General features: G+C 49.0%; 2 protein-coding genes across 9 annotated transcripts; both read left to right on the top strand.

The window, feature by feature from the left end:
• The first annotated feature begins 5,307 nt into the window (after nt 1-5,307).
• On the top strand, nt 5,308-8,497 carry LOC142880034 (cilia-and flagella-associated protein 96-like). Its single transcript, XM_076013649.1, has 7 exons — nt 5,308-5,423; nt 5,502-5,721; nt 6,156-6,293; nt 6,396-6,471; nt 7,006-7,191; nt 7,269-7,432; nt 7,631-8,497. The coding sequence occupies exons 1-7, from the start codon at nt 5,324-5,326 to the stop codon at nt 7,683-7,685; spliced, it is 939 nt and encodes a 312-aa protein (XP_075869764.1). The 5' UTR covers nt 5,308-5,323; the 3' UTR covers nt 7,686-8,497.
• Nucleotides 8,498-8,719: 222 nt separating this feature from the next.
• On the top strand, nt 8,720-17,053 carry LOC142880035 (NLR family CARD domain-containing protein 3-like). Of its 8 annotated transcripts, XM_076013655.1 has the most exons (11): nt 8,721-9,137; nt 9,593-9,961; nt 10,064-10,363; nt 10,525-10,590; nt 11,918-13,709; nt 14,089-14,259; nt 14,432-14,608; nt 14,855-15,028; nt 15,309-15,482; nt 15,613-15,786; nt 16,172-17,053. In XM_076013655.1, the coding sequence occupies exons 1-11, from the start codon at nt 9,083-9,085 to the stop codon at nt 16,203-16,205; spliced, it is 3,486 nt and encodes a 1,161-aa protein (XP_075869770.1). In that variant the 5' UTR covers nt 8,721-9,082; the 3' UTR covers nt 16,206-17,053. The 8 variants fall into 8 exon arrangements, with proteins under 8 accessions (XP_075869766.1, XP_075869765.1, XP_075869770.1 ...); XM_076013651.1 differs by lacking the exon at nt 16,172-17,053 and having other exon boundaries at nt 8,720-9,137; nt 11,924-13,709; nt 15,613-16,165; XM_076013650.1 differs by lacking the exon at nt 16,172-17,053 and having other exon boundaries at nt 8,720-9,137; nt 15,613-16,165.
• Nucleotides 17,054-17,831: the final 778 nt, after the last annotated feature.

Here is a 17,831-nt window from a genome sequence, read left to right as displayed (position 1 = left end):
CCTGAATGCAGTCGGTCGTCTCAGTAGAAGCTTCTCCACGGACACCAGAGTGTCCTCACTCCTCCCTCTTCTTGTCCCGGTCACATGGCCGTGCTGGGTATTCTCATCACCACTGTGTCCAGAAGTTTGCCTGGTTCACCAGGTGGTGGCGATAAAGAGGAGGAGAGGAAGGGGCAGAGTTTCTGTGAAGGTCCAGGTTGTTAAAATGTGGCTGGAAATATTATTTATGTTGATCAAAACTCAACATTGTGCCCATAAAGACATTCATCAAAGTGTTGACCAACAGTACAATAAAAGCAATTTGCTCTTCCTACCATTAGAGCGGCTCTCATGTATAAATCTGAACCATTTTTACACTTTACACACCGGACCTTTAAAGCATCCACTGTGGTACAAATTACAGCTGTAAGTCTGTAGTTCACTGACGGTGTAACTGGTGTCTAGGTTTGTAGTCACAGCCATCAAGACTATATTATATTAGTGTGTGTGTGTGTGTGTGTGTGTGTGTGTGCGCGCGCTCATCTTCACTGTGGGCCATAGAGCTCCAATGATTAATAGGCCTTTAGGAGTGATGAAGTGACCCAACTCATACAGAAACTGCTATCTGTCCGTGTGTGTGTGTGCAGGGCGGTGGGGGGGGCAGACGGTGGGAGAGGTGGGGGGGGGGGGGGGGGGGTGTTGCGATGTCTTGATGTCTTTTATTGCCTCTGACCATGAATAAAAGATCGTCACTCAGCGTCACGCAGGTGCAACTGCTCACATTCTCAAATACAGTTTAATACACTTCACACACACACACACACACACACACACACACACATCCAATCACGCATGCACCTGAGCAGTGTGGGAGTGTGAGCTGCAGCAGTGGCTGGCGGATGATGGCGAGGTCAAAGGTCAGGAGCTTGATTGGGGTGGCGTGAAGAGTTAAGAGGTTCACTGTGGGGACAGCACTCTGGCTGATTGGTTACGCTCCCACGGGGGAGGGGCCGGCCACAGAGACATGACATCATACTCCTCCCCCAGAGAGAGAGAGAGGGGGGGGGGGGCCCAGAGAGTGTTGGATAGGGTGAGGGGTGAAGGTCAGAGCAGATGTTCGGGAGGAGCTTCTGCACCTGCTGAAAGGTCCTGCTGGGCGGCCCAGGTCCCACCTGGCAGAGCTCCTTCACAGACACTTTGATGGAGACTGGGGGGGGGGGGGGGGGGACCGAGACCTCCTCCAGACCAGGATGGAGGATGGAGATGGTGTGGTTCTGGAGGACCAACCTCCAGGACTGCAACACTGCTACTTGGCCATCAGCTCAGGCCTTGATGATTGTTGGACCTCCAGCAGTGGTTCTCAGCTGGTGGAGCCTCTGGACCAACGTTTGTTTCCTCACCATGAAGTCATGAAGTTCCTCACCCCACAGAAATAAGAGCGCCAGCCCACTTCAGTCATGACCTGTGAATAAATGATTGAAATGATTGAGTTGAATTGTTTGTCCTGCAAAATAAATGCCCAACATTTTTCTCTCTTTTTTTTTTCTCTTTTCATTTGTCTGCCTTTCACTCTCACTCCCCCTCCAGAAGTTGCCAGTGAACTACGGTGACCTGCGCAGCCAAACTTCCACACCTTCTTCTTCGTTGGTATATTTGAAGCCAGAGTCTGAGACTGACTTGTTCTGTGTTTATTCTCTTATATTCGCTACACTTTTATTGAAGTATTGAGGTTTTTGCCAGTGTAAAATGATCAATCAAGCCCAATGTGACACGCTGGACCTTTAACTCTTGTTTCTGATTCACCTCAGACCCTTTTCACCGGAAGTGATGAGCATGGAGCGGCTTTGGCTCCGGACCATCGACTGCAGCGCCGGAGACCGTGAGTGGGTTTTTTTTTCTCTTGCTTGGGACTCGTGTTGCTGGAAAATACCAATTTATTTTTGCATTGATTGTACATATGATCCCAGCACAGCACCATGAGAGCAATAGATTATCAATATTCCATTTCAACCAAAGCTGCGCTAAACTATTGATTATATCTAAATAATAATAATAATAATAATAATCAAGTAGGACCTGCAGGTGACTCTCATTAAAGGTTGTAATTAGCAGTCTGACAGCTAAGTGAGGGGGAGGGGCGTGGGGGGGGAGGGGTGACGACAAACAATATATATTGTCTACACAAACCTGCTCCATGCAGCAGGTAATTGCATCCATAATTCTCTGCTGGCCAGAAAGTGTTCATGTTTGAGAAGCTGGAGGAGCGTGTCTGATTTTTTTACTGCCGTCATTAAGCTGTAAATCTCCTCGCGTCCTCCCGCTCCACAACACAGAGAGGCGGCGGCGGCTCCGCCTCCGTTTTACCGCCCGGTCCGGAGAAAGAGAGGAGACCTCACAGAGGACGAGTGAGTGAGGAGAGGGGGGGGGGAGAGCGAGGCCACATCACACACACAGCGCAGTGAGTGTGGAGGTGGAGGAGAGAAGAAGGAGGGATCCACATCCCACTGGAGGCTTTTCACACTGCTTTCTGTGTCTCATCAAAAGCCACAATGACTCAGATTCACTGTAGTTGTCACTCAGGTGCACTGTTTAGGGACGTGCGTGTGGAAAAAAAAAAAAAAAAAAAAAACCCAAGCAGTAAAGAGTGTTGCATTGTGCAGCACGCGGCTTATTGTCCCCAGTGCGACAACTTTGTGCGACTGCAAACCACAAACTGTGGGGAGGCGACGCCATCACCAGGCGAAGAGAAGAGCTGCACGGTCTAGTTTGGGTCAGCAGTGAGTCACGTGTCGCGGCCACTTCAGGTGAGTTATTGGGCCCGCGGGCCACCGTTTGGACACCCCACCACATGAGGTTGATCTTGAGAGGCGCTGCTTGGAGGTGGAGGTAAAGAACTTTCCTGACAAACACTGTAAAACGCACGAGTGGCTGCAGGAGGAGGAAAGGTCTCAGTGTGTTGACCAACAGCGCCCCCTGGAGGGAAGGTCTCAGTGTGTTGACCAACAGCGCCCCCTGGAGGGAAGGTCTCAGTGTGTTGACCAACAGCGCCCCCTGGAGGGAAAGGTCTCAGTGTGTTGACCAACAGCGCCCCCTGGAGGGAAAGGTCTCAGTGTGTTGACCAACAGCGCCCCCTGGAGGGAAAGGTCTCAGTGTGTTGACCAACAGCGCCCCCTGGAGGGAAAGGTCTCAGTGTGTTGACCAACAGCGCCCCCTGGGGAATCTCACACGGGTGGCTTAGCTCCAGAATGACCACCGGGGGCAGCGGCAGGGTGAGTTCTACTGGTCCCGGTCCAACCGGCTCACCATGTCCAAGATGTTCAGGCAGAAGTGGCTCCAAGTCGCTCAGCCGAACACTGACAACTGGACCTTTACTGCTGGTCTCCCAGTCCGCTCCTCCACACACCAACAGAAACAGAAGCTTCCTGTCCCGTCCTCTGATGGTGCGAGTGGGACTCAGCAGCTCCTCTGGTTCATTTCTCTTTGAAGGCTGCAGCACCTTAAAGCTGCAGAGGAACTCCTCCTCCTGGCTCAGACCGGAGCCTTTGCTTGGTTTGAAGTCAGCTCTTCAGGACCCCCCAGATTAATCAGATTAATCCTCCCTCTCTGTCACTTCTTCTCAGCGTGAAGATGAAGGTGGCGCTGTGAACCCATAATGTCCCACTTCCTCTTCGCATGGTTTCAGCTTTCATTGGGGGTTTTTTTTGTGTGTGTGTGACTGATTTATTTAGAATGATCCTCGTATCTCTAAATCTCATTGCCTTTGGTTTTTCCTTCTCAAGTCAAAGCCGCTTTCTCGTGTTTTTGAAGGCCACGTTGGAGAAAATGCCATTCAATCAAATCCAGAGGTGTTTTCATTTTAGATTGAAGTTGACTTGGTTGAAACCAACACACTCTGGCATTTGACTTTGTTAGCACAGCTTCATAATTGTGTTTCAGAGTAAAAGCTCCAGGTTTGGGTTGGTTGAGGTTGGGAATACGATGCTTTCAATTGGTTAGAAATATAATGAGCATGTGTAGTAAGTCCATGAAAAGTCTGAACAAAGATGTCAAGACCAGTGTGTGTGTGCGCGTGTGCGTGTGTGTGTGTGTGTGTGTGTGTGTGTGTGAGAGAGAGAGAGAGAGAGAGAGAGAGAGGCTGTTTGCCTTCCCCTCCCAGCTGTAATCGTCACTCTCTCATTGTGTTACCAGGTGTGACTCCATCCGTCGTCACACCTTCACTTTTCCTTCTGTCTGTATTTCCACGCGTCCGTCTGTCCACTGTAGGTCTGTCTGTCACCGCCGGACACCGCTTCCTGCCGTCTCACTGCCTGCTGTAGATACATCGCTCCCCACTGCTCTGCACCGCTTCCTCCTCGAGAGCGTTCAGCGCGCTCCACAGTGGAGCGCGCCACTGTGGACTGGCTTTACTTGTAGGGAAAGGCTGCCACCTGGTGGCAGGAGAAAACACTCAGCCTTGTCAACCCCTCAACAAAGACAGTGACGTCTTAGAATTTATCCATTCGCAGAAGACTGATTGACACTTTAGTGGAGTTGTCTGAAAAATCCACTGGATGAATATATATATATATATATATATATACATATATATATATGTATATATATATATATATATATATATATATATATATATATATATATATATAATACATATATATATATATAATGAATGATACTGATCTATGTGAAGACAATGATCTCATTAATGAGTTCTCAATAATTACCAACAATGTAAACAAGGTGAAACTGAATTTTAGACGCAGCTCATCCAGTTGTGCAATTCTTCAAACAGGCCTGCGGGGGGCGACCTGCGTGGTCTCTAGGGGCGACCAGGTGTTCCTGAAGCAGGGATCTTCTTTCGGTAGAGCTGCTTCGCTCCTTTGTTGCTCCTGTGTCTCTGTCTTCAGTTGCAGTCAGGATGAACCAATAGCAGACAGAGAGTGTGTAGACGGAGCCGTCCTGCGAGCTACACCTGATCTGAACCTGCACCATATGTTGTGCCTTTAGTTTGAAGGTCCCCTGGCCTCACGTCCGGGCAAGAAGACACTCAGCTTCACACAGTGTTTGCTTCCTGTGCTCCAAGGCAACCAGCACAGACACCGTCTGACACTGTGTGTGGATCCTGTCTGTCACCTGACTAGCAGAGCCGGCGGTGGCACTGCTTACTGGTACTGGATACTGGTACTGGATACTGGTACTGGATACAGACGCGCTAGCAGAGCCGGCGGTGGGTCAAACTGCATGAACACAGTCTTGTTGGACCGGTCACATATTTCAATTACTGCATTATCCCACATCTGCTGCTGCCGTGGGGCGGGGGGGGGGGGGCGTGTGTGCCGGTGCCACGATGGTGTCGGGTGAGAAGAGCGACGACATGCAGCGTCTCGGTGTGTTCAAGGAAATGAGCTACATCAGCGTCGGAGACAGGTTCACGTCGAGCAGCAGCCGTGAGTGCTTGGTCCTCAGCACCGTCTCTCCAGCGCTTCCTTCCAGCTGCTCACCGTGCGGTGTTCTCTCCTCTCGAGGTCCCTTCAATGAGGCGGCCTATCGCGGCCGCCAGATGCAGGCAGGCGCGGCCAAACACAAGTGTGCTCTTCAGAGCGGCTTCTTCGACGCGACCTTCAGGAGGGTGTTTGAGCGCGAGGAGCAAAGTGACCCCGTGAGGTCGGAGCGACAGCACCGTCGTCAGCAGAGCAAGAGAAACCTCGGCAAGGCCTTCCTGCCCTGCGGCGGCGCCAAGAACCCGTAAGAACGTCCAGACACAAACCCCCCCAGCAGGTTCCGGAGGCGGTCTGAGACCGACTGAAGTGCTGCTGCGAGTCCCTGGAAGACCAGGGGCCGATACACATCCTGCAGGGTCACTGGTGTCAGGGGGCATCGGGTTTTATTGGCCTCAATCTCAATGGCAACACCTCTGAGTTTTAAACTCAGCTGAGTGAAGGTTTGCAGAATGGTTTGATTTGATCTCTGTTGTTCAGGCAGTCACTGAGCTTCCATGACTCACAAAATAAAAGCATTATTTGTAAAATTTCGACAAAGCACATTTGTGACTTGCAGGTGCTTCCATTGAATGGTGTGAAGATCAGACCATGACAAAAAAAAAAGCGGGTTCAATTTGAATGTTGACTGTTTTTGCATCTACCCGTTTGTTCTGTCACCTGTCACTTCCTGTCTGCCAGCTGCGGCTCAGGAACCTACCACGGCACTCTGACACAACCTATTGAAGCCATGAGTCCGCTGCTGGTTGGCCAGAAAGTTCATCGCTCACCCGGACGCAACTTCCTCACCTCGCCTCCGAAGAGAGGCAGCGGCTACAGGTGTCTGTGTGGTACTACTAGTTCTAGATGCCTTTCCTCAAACAGATCTCACAGTTATGAAGAAGCTTGTTGACGTTCTTGCGGCTGTGCTCTCTGCTGCAGCTTCCCCAACGTGACCCTGTCCAGACCTGAGCTGTACGCACCAGACCCGTATGACCGGGCCCGAGAAGTACTCAAGGTAAGACACACTTCTATCATGAGGGGCTGTAGGTTCCTGTTAGTCCATTCCTCCTGGGCCTGGACCAAGGACTGGATCCTGGATACGAGTACTTGATACTGGCACTGCATCCTGGCACTGGATACTGGTACTGAATACTAGTACTGGTACTGGATACTGGCACTGGATACTGGTACTGAATACTAGTACTGGATACTGGTACTGAATACTGGTATTGGATACTGGTACTGGATACTGGATACTGGTACTGGATACTGGCACTGGATACTGGATACTGGTACTGGTACTGGTACTGGTACTGGATACTGGATACTGGATACTGGATACTGGTACTGGATACTGGCACTGGATACTGGTACTGGATACTGGTACTGGATACTGGCCTGTCTTTGGTCCTCAGCATTGTTTCCTGTCTGTTGCTGCCTCATTAGTGCCGCAAACATTGATTATCAACACTTGATGCTAATTAGGCACAGAAGTGGATCATGTGACAATGTGTGTTTTTGTTTGTGTGTGTTTGTCTGCGTGACACAGAAGGAAGCAGCGATCCACCACTCGAGAGTTAAAAACGGCCCCTTCACTTCCAGCCTTCATCCTCGAGATTACTTTCAAAGCAATCCCTTCAGAAGCAGCAAGCCCCTCCCCCCAGCACACAAGCCCCTCCCTGCTGCACAGGCCACGCCCCCAGTTCCCTTCAAGCCTTCATCTCTGGGTAAAAAGGTCAGTATTGTTCCAGATTTGTTTTCAGATTTGCCGTTGATGCCCTCTTGACCGTCTGGTTCTCTGGATGCTTTTAGTCTGGCGGGATGAAAGCAGGGACGTTCGGTGCTTATCCTTTGCATTCTGCTGATCCATATGTGATTGGACCAGCTAAAAGAAGCCAGGCAGAGCCAGTCTTCCGTCCTGCCAATGGCCCCAAGAGCACGCCAGTGAAGAGCATCATCACTATCAACACACACAGGTGCACGGCTCACTCTGGTCTTTTTTTAATGGTCTTTGTGAAGCTTCAAGTCTCTGCACATTGTAGTTGGACTGTTAGCAGGCCCCTTGTTAATCAATTGAGTCAATGACACGGTGGTCGTGATTGAAGATATGAAGTTCCTCAGAGTTCCTCAAAGGACAATAAAACGTCTTCTCCGATGTTCATGTCTTGCTTCAGGAGTGTGAACTCTGCAAACTACACTTCAAGGATTGCAGCTGTGATGGTGTTCTGAGCAGTCGGTCCATCAACACGTCGGCTCACAGTGCATCGCCTGTTCCTCTGGTCCACGACAAATGCTTTTACTGCTGTACCATGATCAGCCACAGTGAGGAGCATCACTGCATTGAGACACAGCGGTTTCACAAGACTTCAATGGACGTTCGCCTTCCTTTTCTTTTCATTTTTCTATTCCTTCATATTTCTGTGTATTTCTGTGACATTCTGTGTGTGTCCCATTCTAAGACTCTGTTAATGGTCAGCAAGTGATTATTCACAACTGGAATTACTTGTGTGGAACTTTAAGTTGAACTCTAGAGGAAATGCTGCTCGCTGACCTCTGGTGGCAGATAAAACATATTCACAATTGTCTGATCCATGGCAAATGTATTGGAATAATTGCGTTGTCAGTGTAGTGCAGTGACCCTGGAATCCTTGGAGACAAAGGTTGGTGTTGGAAAAATAAAGATGTGGTGTATTTTATCTCATAATATGCTTAAGCTAGAAGGTGAAAAGGTACTGTGCATGCTACAAGCGAAAGTCTAATAATCACAGCTTTGCAGCAGGCACCTTGCAAAAGAAGAACAAAGAAGACTCGTGTGCTAGCAGCTAAGAAGAAGAACTTTCTGTGACCTTTTAGAGAGGAGGAGATGTGATGTCTGTGTGCTGCCTCATGCATATGTTACCCTTAGATAAACCAAACCCATGTAACCAGGGACCGCCCTAAATGATAATAAAAGAGGTTTGCAGCCGGAAGCGCTTCAGAGTGGGGTGGATGGAACGTAACTGAGGTTGCTTTCCATCACTGCTCTCCTCGCGAGAAAGATATTCTTGACTCCCGTGTGTTCCTTTCATACTTTGTGGGTTTAAACCTGACAGTTGGTGACCACCCAGCAGCTGCTGTTCAGCCTTGATAACACCAGACTTGGTCTTATCTGTTTGCACGCCTTGTTTTTTCCGGTCACATGACAGTGAGGGTGCGACGACGTCATCGTTTTACGAGGAAAAGGCGTTTTCACTGTCGAGACGGCAACGCCTCTCCAAAGATGTGACAGCGACGAAACGGCGTTGTCACATCTTCTCACTCTGGGACCCGTTTTCAAAAGAACCCGCTTCGGGGGAGCCACAACGCCGTTGCCATATGGACGACACGCCGTAACGGTGAAATACTTTACCGTTTCCACCAAAGAACCTTCCCGTGTGGACAGGACCTTAAAGGAGTCTTTAAGAGGAGGTGAAAGTGAAAGTGAAAGTCCAGCCACCACCAGTGGACACACAGACCTGGAGAGAATTCCCTCTGTGTGTCTCAGGACAGACGGAACGTAGACGGAACGCAGACGGAACGCAGACGGAACGCAGACATCACCTGCCTGGGATGTTCTTGGTCACCTCCACAGTGATGTTCCTCCAACAATGATTGTCACCTGCTTTGTGGTGCTTCTTCCCTGGTTGTGCAGCTCAGCACCAAGTAAGTTTCTAATGCCTTCACAATGCTGTCCAATATTCCTGCCGTTTGCTACAATCTGCCACTTATCACATTCACCCACTGATTATGTTTGAAGGCTCTTCTATGACAATCAACAACCTACTGCTGTGTCCAACCAATAGATGAATCTCCACTGTGAGACTGAACGAGTCATTGAATGAATTCTCTGTGTGGATTCATATTTGGCAACAACCCTGATTCAACTTCATCCAAGTCTTTTCTTTATTTTAAAGTGACAGTGTACATTGATCACATGATCAGCATCAATTGCAGCAGATTTAGTCAAAGGTTTTCCTGTGGCCTCGTCCTCTGTTAGCGCCCCCTATTGATAAACTGCAGTCTGGGGCATAAATAGATGACATCTTCTTTTCTATTGAAGAAGATTCAGGGAAGTGAGACTCTGACCATGCACAGAACTGACCACATCCTTTCCACAGCTGGAGCTGAAATCAAGCTTTCAGTCTCGTCCTTGGTCCCAGTGCGGACTGGACAATCCACCACGCTACCCTGCTGGCTCCACCCACCACAAAGTGCTGAGGCCCTTGAGGTCCAGTGGTACCGCAGTGATCAAGATAATTCCCACATCATGGTGTACATGGAGAGGATAATAGTGTATGCAGGCCAGAACACACCGTATGAGGGCCGGGTTTCATTCGGCACCAAGGACGCAGCGTCAGGTGGGCTGGCATCAGGAGACGTGAGCCTCCAACTGGTGAACGTCACTGTGGAGGACGCAGCAGACTACACCTGTTTTGTGAGAGGTGATCAGGACTTTGACATTGCAGTGATCACCCTGGCTGTCTCCAGTAGGTACTGTGAGGGAAACTAAAGCAAACCAAACACAAGAATCCTGCTGCCTTGAAGCCAAACATCTTCTGACCTTCCTCTTTCTCCACCCTGCTCCTCAGAAACTGGAGGTCCTGTGCTTCTGTCAACGGTGTGGAGCGATGGCAACACAGCGAATGTCAGCTGTGAGTCTGGAGGCTGGTATCCAGAACCCAGGCTGCAGTGGAGCAACTCTACAGGGGTTCTGACGGCAAGGAGTCTGAAACACAGCAGAGACTCCTCAGGTCTGGTGTCAGTCCACAGCTGGCTTCTGGTCTCCAGCTACTCAAAGATCTCCTGCTCAGTGGGTCTGGATGGTGAAGAGGCCAAGGAGGCCAGTGTGTACCTGGACCAATCACCCCAACCCAGTAACCTGTGGTCAGGTCTGAATGTCCTTCTCCTGGTTAGGAGCTAACTGCATCCTGTTGCTTGTACATGTGGCAGCTGATGTCATGATTTCATGTGGAAACATTTTCACAACATAGTCACATGTGAAAACAATTGTGATATATCTGTTGAATAAACACTGTTGACTTCCATCCAGCTGCAGGGGCTGTGCTGCTCATCGCCATCCTGGTTGCAGTTGGCCTGTTGTGGTTCAAGATGAGAGGTAAACCCTGATTGGACATCATATTTCTCTTGTTATAAATACAAAGTGCCCCACTCTGGAGATAATGAGTCTGGTCAGCATCTTTGCCTCCACCTTCTTTCTGTCTAGAGCTAAAGCAACATTCAAAAAGCACAGATATTGAAAGAAAAGCAGGCTGAACAAACCTCCAACATTTTCTCTCTTCGTTCCACTCCGACCGTTGGAGTCTTGGTGCTTCGGTAGTCGCTCTGCATTGTTTTTATTTCTGCGGACACTGTTTCACTGTACAGCGACGGCCACCGGCTGTGAAAGCAGGAAGTCTTTTCATTGCGTGTCGCTCCGTCCGTCCAGCTCTCCTTGAGCTTTTTCTTCGGCCACAGAGAACAGAAACGTCTGTAGTTCTTCGTTCACCCATGGTACAGTTTCATAATCTTTTCAGTTTTTAATACGTCTTAATGTAAAAATCCACACGTGGGACATTTAAAAATGGTGGTTTTGGCCTTTCGTGAAAGACTGCCTTTGGCCAATCAGTGCCCTGCACGTTTCTACGTCACCCTTATGGTCTCAGCTCTGCTCGCTTGGAACCCCAAGGAGGCAGGTACCAAGTCCTAACCCCTGGGACCGTGCTGGGGCTCGTGGAAATGCCTGAGTACCGACCCGTACCGTACCGACATGTTACCTCGAGAGCCGAAGGAAAAACGCCTTCGGGCGGCGGCAGGGGAGGGGACCGACAGAGGCTAGCAAGGTACTCAACATTAGCCGCTTAGTGCGAGCTTCTTAAATGGAGGTTTGTCAGGTTTTTCCCCTTGAGAAGCGAGACACATATTTTGTCTTTTTCCACAACAAGACATTTGCTTTGATCACTCTCCTCGTCATATTCCAAAAAGTACCGCTATGTGAGTCGTTCATTAACCTACTGCTGTGAAAGAGGGGTGACGCCACAGAACGCGAGGTGCATTTAGGTGCTGCTGCGTAAAACTAAAACTCAAATTTTCATTTGACAAAGACGAAAACAAAGGAAAATATGACTTCAATTTAAGTTCGTTTTAGTTTGTTTTCTAAACACAAAACAGTTTAAGTTAGTTATCATTTGTGTCCCGTAATTTTAGTTTTCATCTATTTCAGTTAACTAAACAGTTTTTTTCAATTTTAGTTTTCGTTATTTCGTTTGTTTTCGTTAACTATTATAAACCTGGTGAGGACCTCCAGTGAGAAGATCCACTGGAGGACATTGAGAGCAAACAGTCAGACAATCACACAACAGCTTCACCACATCAGCTTCAAGTCGTGGACAGGAAATGATGCTCACACTGTCACACTGATGTTTTCTTCTCCAACCTTCTCTCAGCTCCAGAGGTTGATGATGGTCTGCAGGAGCTTCTCCAGCAGCAGAAGATCAGTCTGGAGAGGAGATGTGAACATGTGACTGAAGGTGAAGAAGCAGGAAGTCAAACCCTCCTCAACAGCATCTACACTGAGGTCTACATCACTGAGGGACTGAGTGAGGAGGTCAACAGACAGCATGAGGTCTGGCAGCTGGAGACCAAGAAGAACCTCCAGGACCGTCCAATCGGGTGCAGCCAGATCTTTGAAGCCTCACCTGAGCAGCAGGGACTCAGAGTCAGAGTGGTGCTGACCAACGGCGTCGCTGGGGTTGGAAAAACCTTCTCAGTGCAGAAGTTCACTCTGGACTGGGCCCAGGGCCTGGAGAACCAGGACCTTCATCTGGTGCTTCCTCTCTCATTCAGGGAGCTCAACTTGGTCAAAGAGCAGCACTACAGTCTTCTGGAGCTGCTCCATGTTTTCCATCCAACGTTAGAGAAGCTCACAGCAGAGCAGCTGCATGTCGGCAAACTTCTCTTCATCTTGGACGGCCTGGATGAAAGCAGACTGGCTCTGGACTTTAAGAAGAAGCAGGTGGTGACTGACGTCACTCAGAAGAAGTCAGTCAGAGTCCTGCTGACAAACCTGATCAGAGGAGATCTGCTTCCCTCGGCTCTGCTGTGGATCACTTCCAGACCTGCAGCAGCCAATCGCATCCCTCCGTCATGTGTGGACAGGCTGACAGAAGTACGAGGCTTCACCGATGACCAGAAGGAGGAGTATTTCAGGAGGAGGTTCAGAGATAGAGGAGATGTGTCCAGCAGGATCATCTCCCACATCAAGGCCTCCAGGAGCCTCCACATCATGTGTCAGATCCCGGTCTTCTGCTGGATCACTGCCACAGTTCTGGAGAGCATGTTGAGCTCAGAGCAGAGAGGAGAGCTGCCCAAGACCCTGACTGACATGTACTCACACTTCCTGCTGGTCCAGACCAAGAGGAAGCAGCACAAGTATGGAGGAGAGCATCAGACCACAGGTCCACAGGAGCTGACGGAGGCTGACAGGGAGCTTCTTCTGAAGCTGGGCCAGCTGGCATTTGAACATCTGGAGAGTGGAAACATCATGTTCTACAGTGAAGACCTGGAGAAGTGTGGTCTCAGTGTGACTGACGCCTCTGTGTACTCAGGAGTTTGTACAGAGATCTTCAGAAGAGAGAGTGTGATCTTCCACAAAACCATCTACTGCTTCGTTCATCTGAGCGTCCAGGAGTTTCTGGCTGCAGTCTACTGCTTCCACTGTCACACCAAGAGGAAGAGGAAAGAAGATGGTCACTCTGGAGAATCCCTGGATCAGTTCCTGAAGAGGAGGATGGAGGACTCCCTGCAGAGTCCAAACGGTCACCTGGACTTGTTTGTTCGCTTTCTCCATGGACTCAGTCTGGAATCCAACCAGAGACTCTTAGGAGGCCTGCTGGGTCTCACTGACAACCATCCAGGAACCTTAGAGAAGGTCATCAACAACCCGAAGAAGATGAAGACTGGTGGTGTTTCTCCTGACAGAAGCATCAACATCTTCCACTGTCTGCTGGAGGTGAAGGATCAGTCAGTGCATCAGGAGGTCCAAGAGTTCCTGCAGTCAGAGAACAGATCAGAGAAGGAACTCTCAGCCATCCAGTGTTCAGCTCTGGCCTACGTGCTGCAGATGTCAGAGGAGGTTCTGGAGGAGTTGGACCTCAGGAAGTACAAGACAACCTGGGAGGGAAGATTGAGACTGATTCCAGCTGTGAGGAACTGCAGGAAGGCTGTGATATGGTTAGGGTAAGTAAACACTGTGTGTGTGTGTGTGTGTGTGTGTGTGTGTGTGTGTGTGTGTGTGTGTGTGTGTGTGTGTGTGTGCTCTTGGTGTTAGCCACCCTGCTACATCAGCAGCTCCTCCAGTCACAGGGTGGATCAACATTAAACACAACTGAGCATCATGTTGAGTTGAAGCAGCAGAACAGAGCAACACTGTCAGTCACAACAGGACGTGTTGACACTCAGTGGCTGGAACACACTGCAGTGTGAAGCTGCACTGAGTTCCCTGCTTGAGGAGACTGCAGTGGAGACACTGAGGACCTGCTGATGGAGATGATGGTGGTGGTGGTGGTGATGATGATGATGGAAGCAGCAACTTCTCACTCTGCTCTCTTCCTTGCAGATATCCCACTGTACTCTCAGAGCCTCAGTGGGCAGTGGTGTCTTCAGCTCTGCAGTCCAGCCCCTCCCACCTCAGAGAGTTGGACCTCACTGGCACCACCCTGAGGGATCCTGGAGTGAAGCTGCTCTGTGCTGGACTGCAGAGTCCAAACTGCAGACTGGAAGTTCTCAGGTCAGTTCCTGCTTTCTACTGGTGGACAGTGTGTGTCAGCAGATGACAACTGGTGTGTAACGCTGCTCAGTGTGAAGACTTTGAAGCAGATATTAAAGACTCATCGAGACAAAGTGGATGTTGTTGATATTTTCATGTCAACAATCAATTCAAAGATTTCTTCTCTGTTCAGGTTGGAGGGCTGCAGGTTGTCAGAGCTCAGCTGTTCTCTGCTGCTCTCAGCTCTGAAGTCCAACCCCTCCCACCTCAGACTCCTGGACCTGGGTCAGAACTACCACCTGGAGGATTCATCAGTGGAGGTGCTGAGTGGTTTCCTGCAGAGTCCAGACTGTAAACTGGAGGTTCTGGGGTCAGTTCACCCTCTTCACTCTACAACTGCTGCAGTGATTGCTGTCATGACTTTGAATTGACTTTGTTGGAATTCACTTTGGTTACATTGGAACTGTATAAACCTGGATTTAAATTACACACACACACGCACACACACACATGCACACACACACACATGCACACAGACACAAACACACACACACACACACACACACACACACACACAACTGTGAATGTCACTCTCCATCATTTCTTCTTTATTCAGGTTGGAGAGGTGCTGGTTGTCAGAGCTCAGCTGTTCTCTGCTGCTCTCAGCTCTGAAGTCCAACCCCTCCCACCTCAGAGACCTGGACCTGGGTCAGAACCAGCTGCAGGATTCATCAGTGGAGGTGCTGAGTGGTTTCCTGCAGAGTCCAGACTGTAAACTGGAGACTCTGAGGTCAGTTCACCCTCTTCACTCTACAACTTCTATCACTCTTGTTGTTGTTGTCATGACTTTCACTTCACTGATGTTGGAAATTCAATTTGCAGTCACTAGTTTGTGATAGTAATGAATGAAACTGGACTTGAAGGTACAGTGGGTAAAATCCTCCCATCTAGTGGTCAGATTTCAGATTGCAGATTGCTTTTTAGTTGCAGATTCTGAAGTCAACATTTCACTTTGATGTTCAGAGTGATGACACCCTGGAAAACCTCTCCATCATTTCTTCTCTATTCAGGTTGGAGAGGTGCTGGTTGTCAGAGCTCAGCTGGGATTGGCTGCTCTCAGCTCTGAAGTCCAACCCCTCCCACCTCAGAGAGCTGGACCTGAGTCAGAACCAGCTGGAGGATTCATCAGTGGAGGTGCTGAGTGGTTTCCTGCAGAGTCCAGACTGTAAACTGGAGGCTCTGGGGTCAGTACTGGTTTGGAACCAGTGGATGATGGTTTCAGCACCAAACACACTTCATCACACATGTTGAATAAACATTGAACTGAAGGTTGATTCATATCAAAATGACATCCAGAAAATCTTCTACATTCAGGTTGGGGGGCTGCAGTTTGTCAGAGCTCAGCTGTGATTGGCTGCTCTCAGCTCTGAAGTCCAACCCCTCCCACCTCAGACTCCTGGACCTGAGAGGGAACCACCTGAAGGCTTCATCAGTGAAGCCACTGATGGATCTTGTCCACAGCAGAGACTATCAACTGGAGACTCTATGGTCAGTACTGGTTTGGAAGCAGTGGATGATGGTTCCAGCACCAAAGCCAGTTGATCCCACAGCAGAGGTCCAGTGTTCCCAGTCACAGTGTGAGAGGAGGATGGTGACGTCCAGCTGCTCCTCATTCATCCAACATCTGCTGCCAAACTGCTTCTTCTCTCAGTTCACCACTCAATTATTGATCAGTTCATCTTCATCAGGCCTCAGTATCAGTCCAACACTCCATGGTCACATGACCTTCTGATGTTCCACACTTGACATGTGACTGAGAGTCTGCTTCTTCTCACCAGTCACTCCATCGTCTCCATCAACAGTCAACGTCTCTGTGATGATGCCTTCAAGGACCCTGAGTCCTGACTGCTGCTGTCTCTTCTTCTCTCTACAGGTGGGAGGAGGAGGAGGAGGAGGAGGAGGAGTAGGAGGAGGAGAGTGAAGAGCAGAGCTCCATCTAGTGGTGGCTGTCAGAACTACAACCAGTGGAGCTAAACAGCAAGCTGCTGGGCGTGTCACGACCTTTGACCCCAGTGCAGCCTGCTGGCTGGCGGACTGCTTCTCCCTACCAGCTGCTGTGGTTACTGGGAGAGACGTCCCAGAAGCCACTGGTGGAGCTGAATCCTCAGTGGAAGAAGCAGGACTTGGAGCAGCTGCTCAGTGAAGGCAGCAGCAACACAACCACTGCTTCTGCTCTCATCATCCACGGCTGGAACATCTCAGTATGAAGGTTCCACACATCAACAACACACTGCTCTGCTCTCACTTCAGAGTTCTAGAACATCTACATTTTGGAGGTGAAAAATACTTTTCAAGAGACTTTAATTCTGGTTCCTGATCTTAAATAAGGAAATCATGTGAAACAAAGTGATTCCCAACAACTGTGATGGGAACTCCAAGGAATATTGAATTATAAATAAGACAAAAATAATAAAATAATTGCTGGTTTTGATGCTTGCCAGATGTTTGTGTGGAGATTTCAGAAGGACGTCAATGAATCAGAAGGAAACCACATCATTTATTTTGCTCTTCTCCCTCTCAGGTCTTTTCTGGCAACACGTCTGTTTGTTCATTTGTCAAAACATTCATTCACTTTTCTTCTCACACTCATGTATGTGATTATGTTCTATCATCATTCTAACTTTGTTACTAGCAAAATACCTTCACTAATTCTGTCTTAGTTATTAAAACTGAGCTCAAACATTATATTTCAATGATTCAATATTGTGACAATAAAAGCCATCACAACCTCTGACCTGTGTGACCTTGACCTCAACTGACCTTTATGATTTTATGATTTATGATTATATATCTTCTAAAGTCTTGCCACGGGGATTCTCCATATCTTAATAACTTGTGTACTGGAACCTTCTATAGGCCACGCCCCACTAGGTCTCAACATAAACCACATGAATCAATGAAAATAAATCTCACTTTTACAAACAAATCCAATTCAGTTCAAATATAATTGAAATAAAATAAATACTACATTATAATTAATCAGCAACAGATAAATCAATGCTGGATATGAGGTGGTTTGCCCTCTCTGGGTCGGTGGGGAGGCCCTGCCTCAGGGGGAGGAGTTCCAGCATCTCGGGGTCTTGTTTGGGACGCCTCCCTGGGGAGGTGTTCCTGGCATGTCCCACCAGGAGGAGACCCTGCTGGAGGGACCAGGTCTCTGGGCTGGACTGGGAAGCCTTGGGGTTCCACTGGAGGAGCTGGAGGAGGTGACAGGGTCCAGGGAAGTCTGGGGGTCTCTGCTGAGGCTGATGCCCCTGAGACCTGACTCCGGATCAGTAGAGGATGGATGGATGGATGGATAGATAGATAGATGGATGGATGGATATCAGGTGATAGAACATTTCATAAAAACAGACTCTGCATTATAACTTCTATTCCACTCTACATAACTCACTCCAATAGAACTGCACTCGTCCTTCTCTCACATTACATTGGATCACAATGACCAAACAACACAACAAAGACAATGATGCCACTGTGCTGCCACGTCCAGACTCAGTGTAGGTCTGGAGGCCTCTTGGACCTTCATGTGA

Source organism: Nelusetta ayraudi, unplaced genomic scaffold (assembly GCF_046127955.1).
Source record: "Nelusetta ayraudi isolate G7.1 ecotype Tasmania unplaced genomic scaffold, CSIRO-AGI_Nayr_v1 ptg000153l, whole genome shotgun sequence".
In the NCBI taxonomy this organism is placed as follows: Eukaryota; Metazoa; Chordata; class Actinopteri; order Tetraodontiformes; family Monacanthidae; genus Nelusetta; species Nelusetta ayraudi.
Note: the sequence above shows the minus strand (reverse complement) of the source record. Positions and strands in the feature narration are given on the sequence as shown.

Excerpts from the sequence above, each read along its gene's own strand:
- LOC142880034 (XM_076013649.1), top strand. The coding sequence starts at position 5,324 with ATGGTGTCGGGTGAGAAGAGCGACGACATGCAGCGTCTCGGTGTGTTC. Across the intron at positions 6,294-6,395 it reads AAGAGAGGCAGCGGCTACAG|CTTCCCCAACGTGACCCTGT; the intron begins GTGTCTGTGTGG and ends TCTCTGCTGCAG. Across the intron at positions 7,433-7,630 it reads ATCACTATCAACACACACAG|GAGTGTGAACTCTGCAAACT; the intron begins GTGCACGGCTCA and ends GTCTTGCTTCAG.
- LOC142880035 (XM_076013650.1), top strand. The coding sequence starts at position 9,083 with ATGATTGTCACCTGCTTTGTGGTGCTTCTTCCCTGGTTGTGCAGCTCA. Across the intron at positions 13,710-14,088 it reads AAGGCTGTGATATGGTTAGG|ATATCCCACTGTACTCTCAG; the intron begins GTAAGTAAACAC and ends TCTTCCTTGCAG. Across the intron at positions 14,260-14,431 it reads TGCAGACTGGAAGTTCTCAG|GTTGGAGGGCTGCAGGTTGT; the intron begins GTCAGTTCCTGC and ends TTCTCTGTTCAG.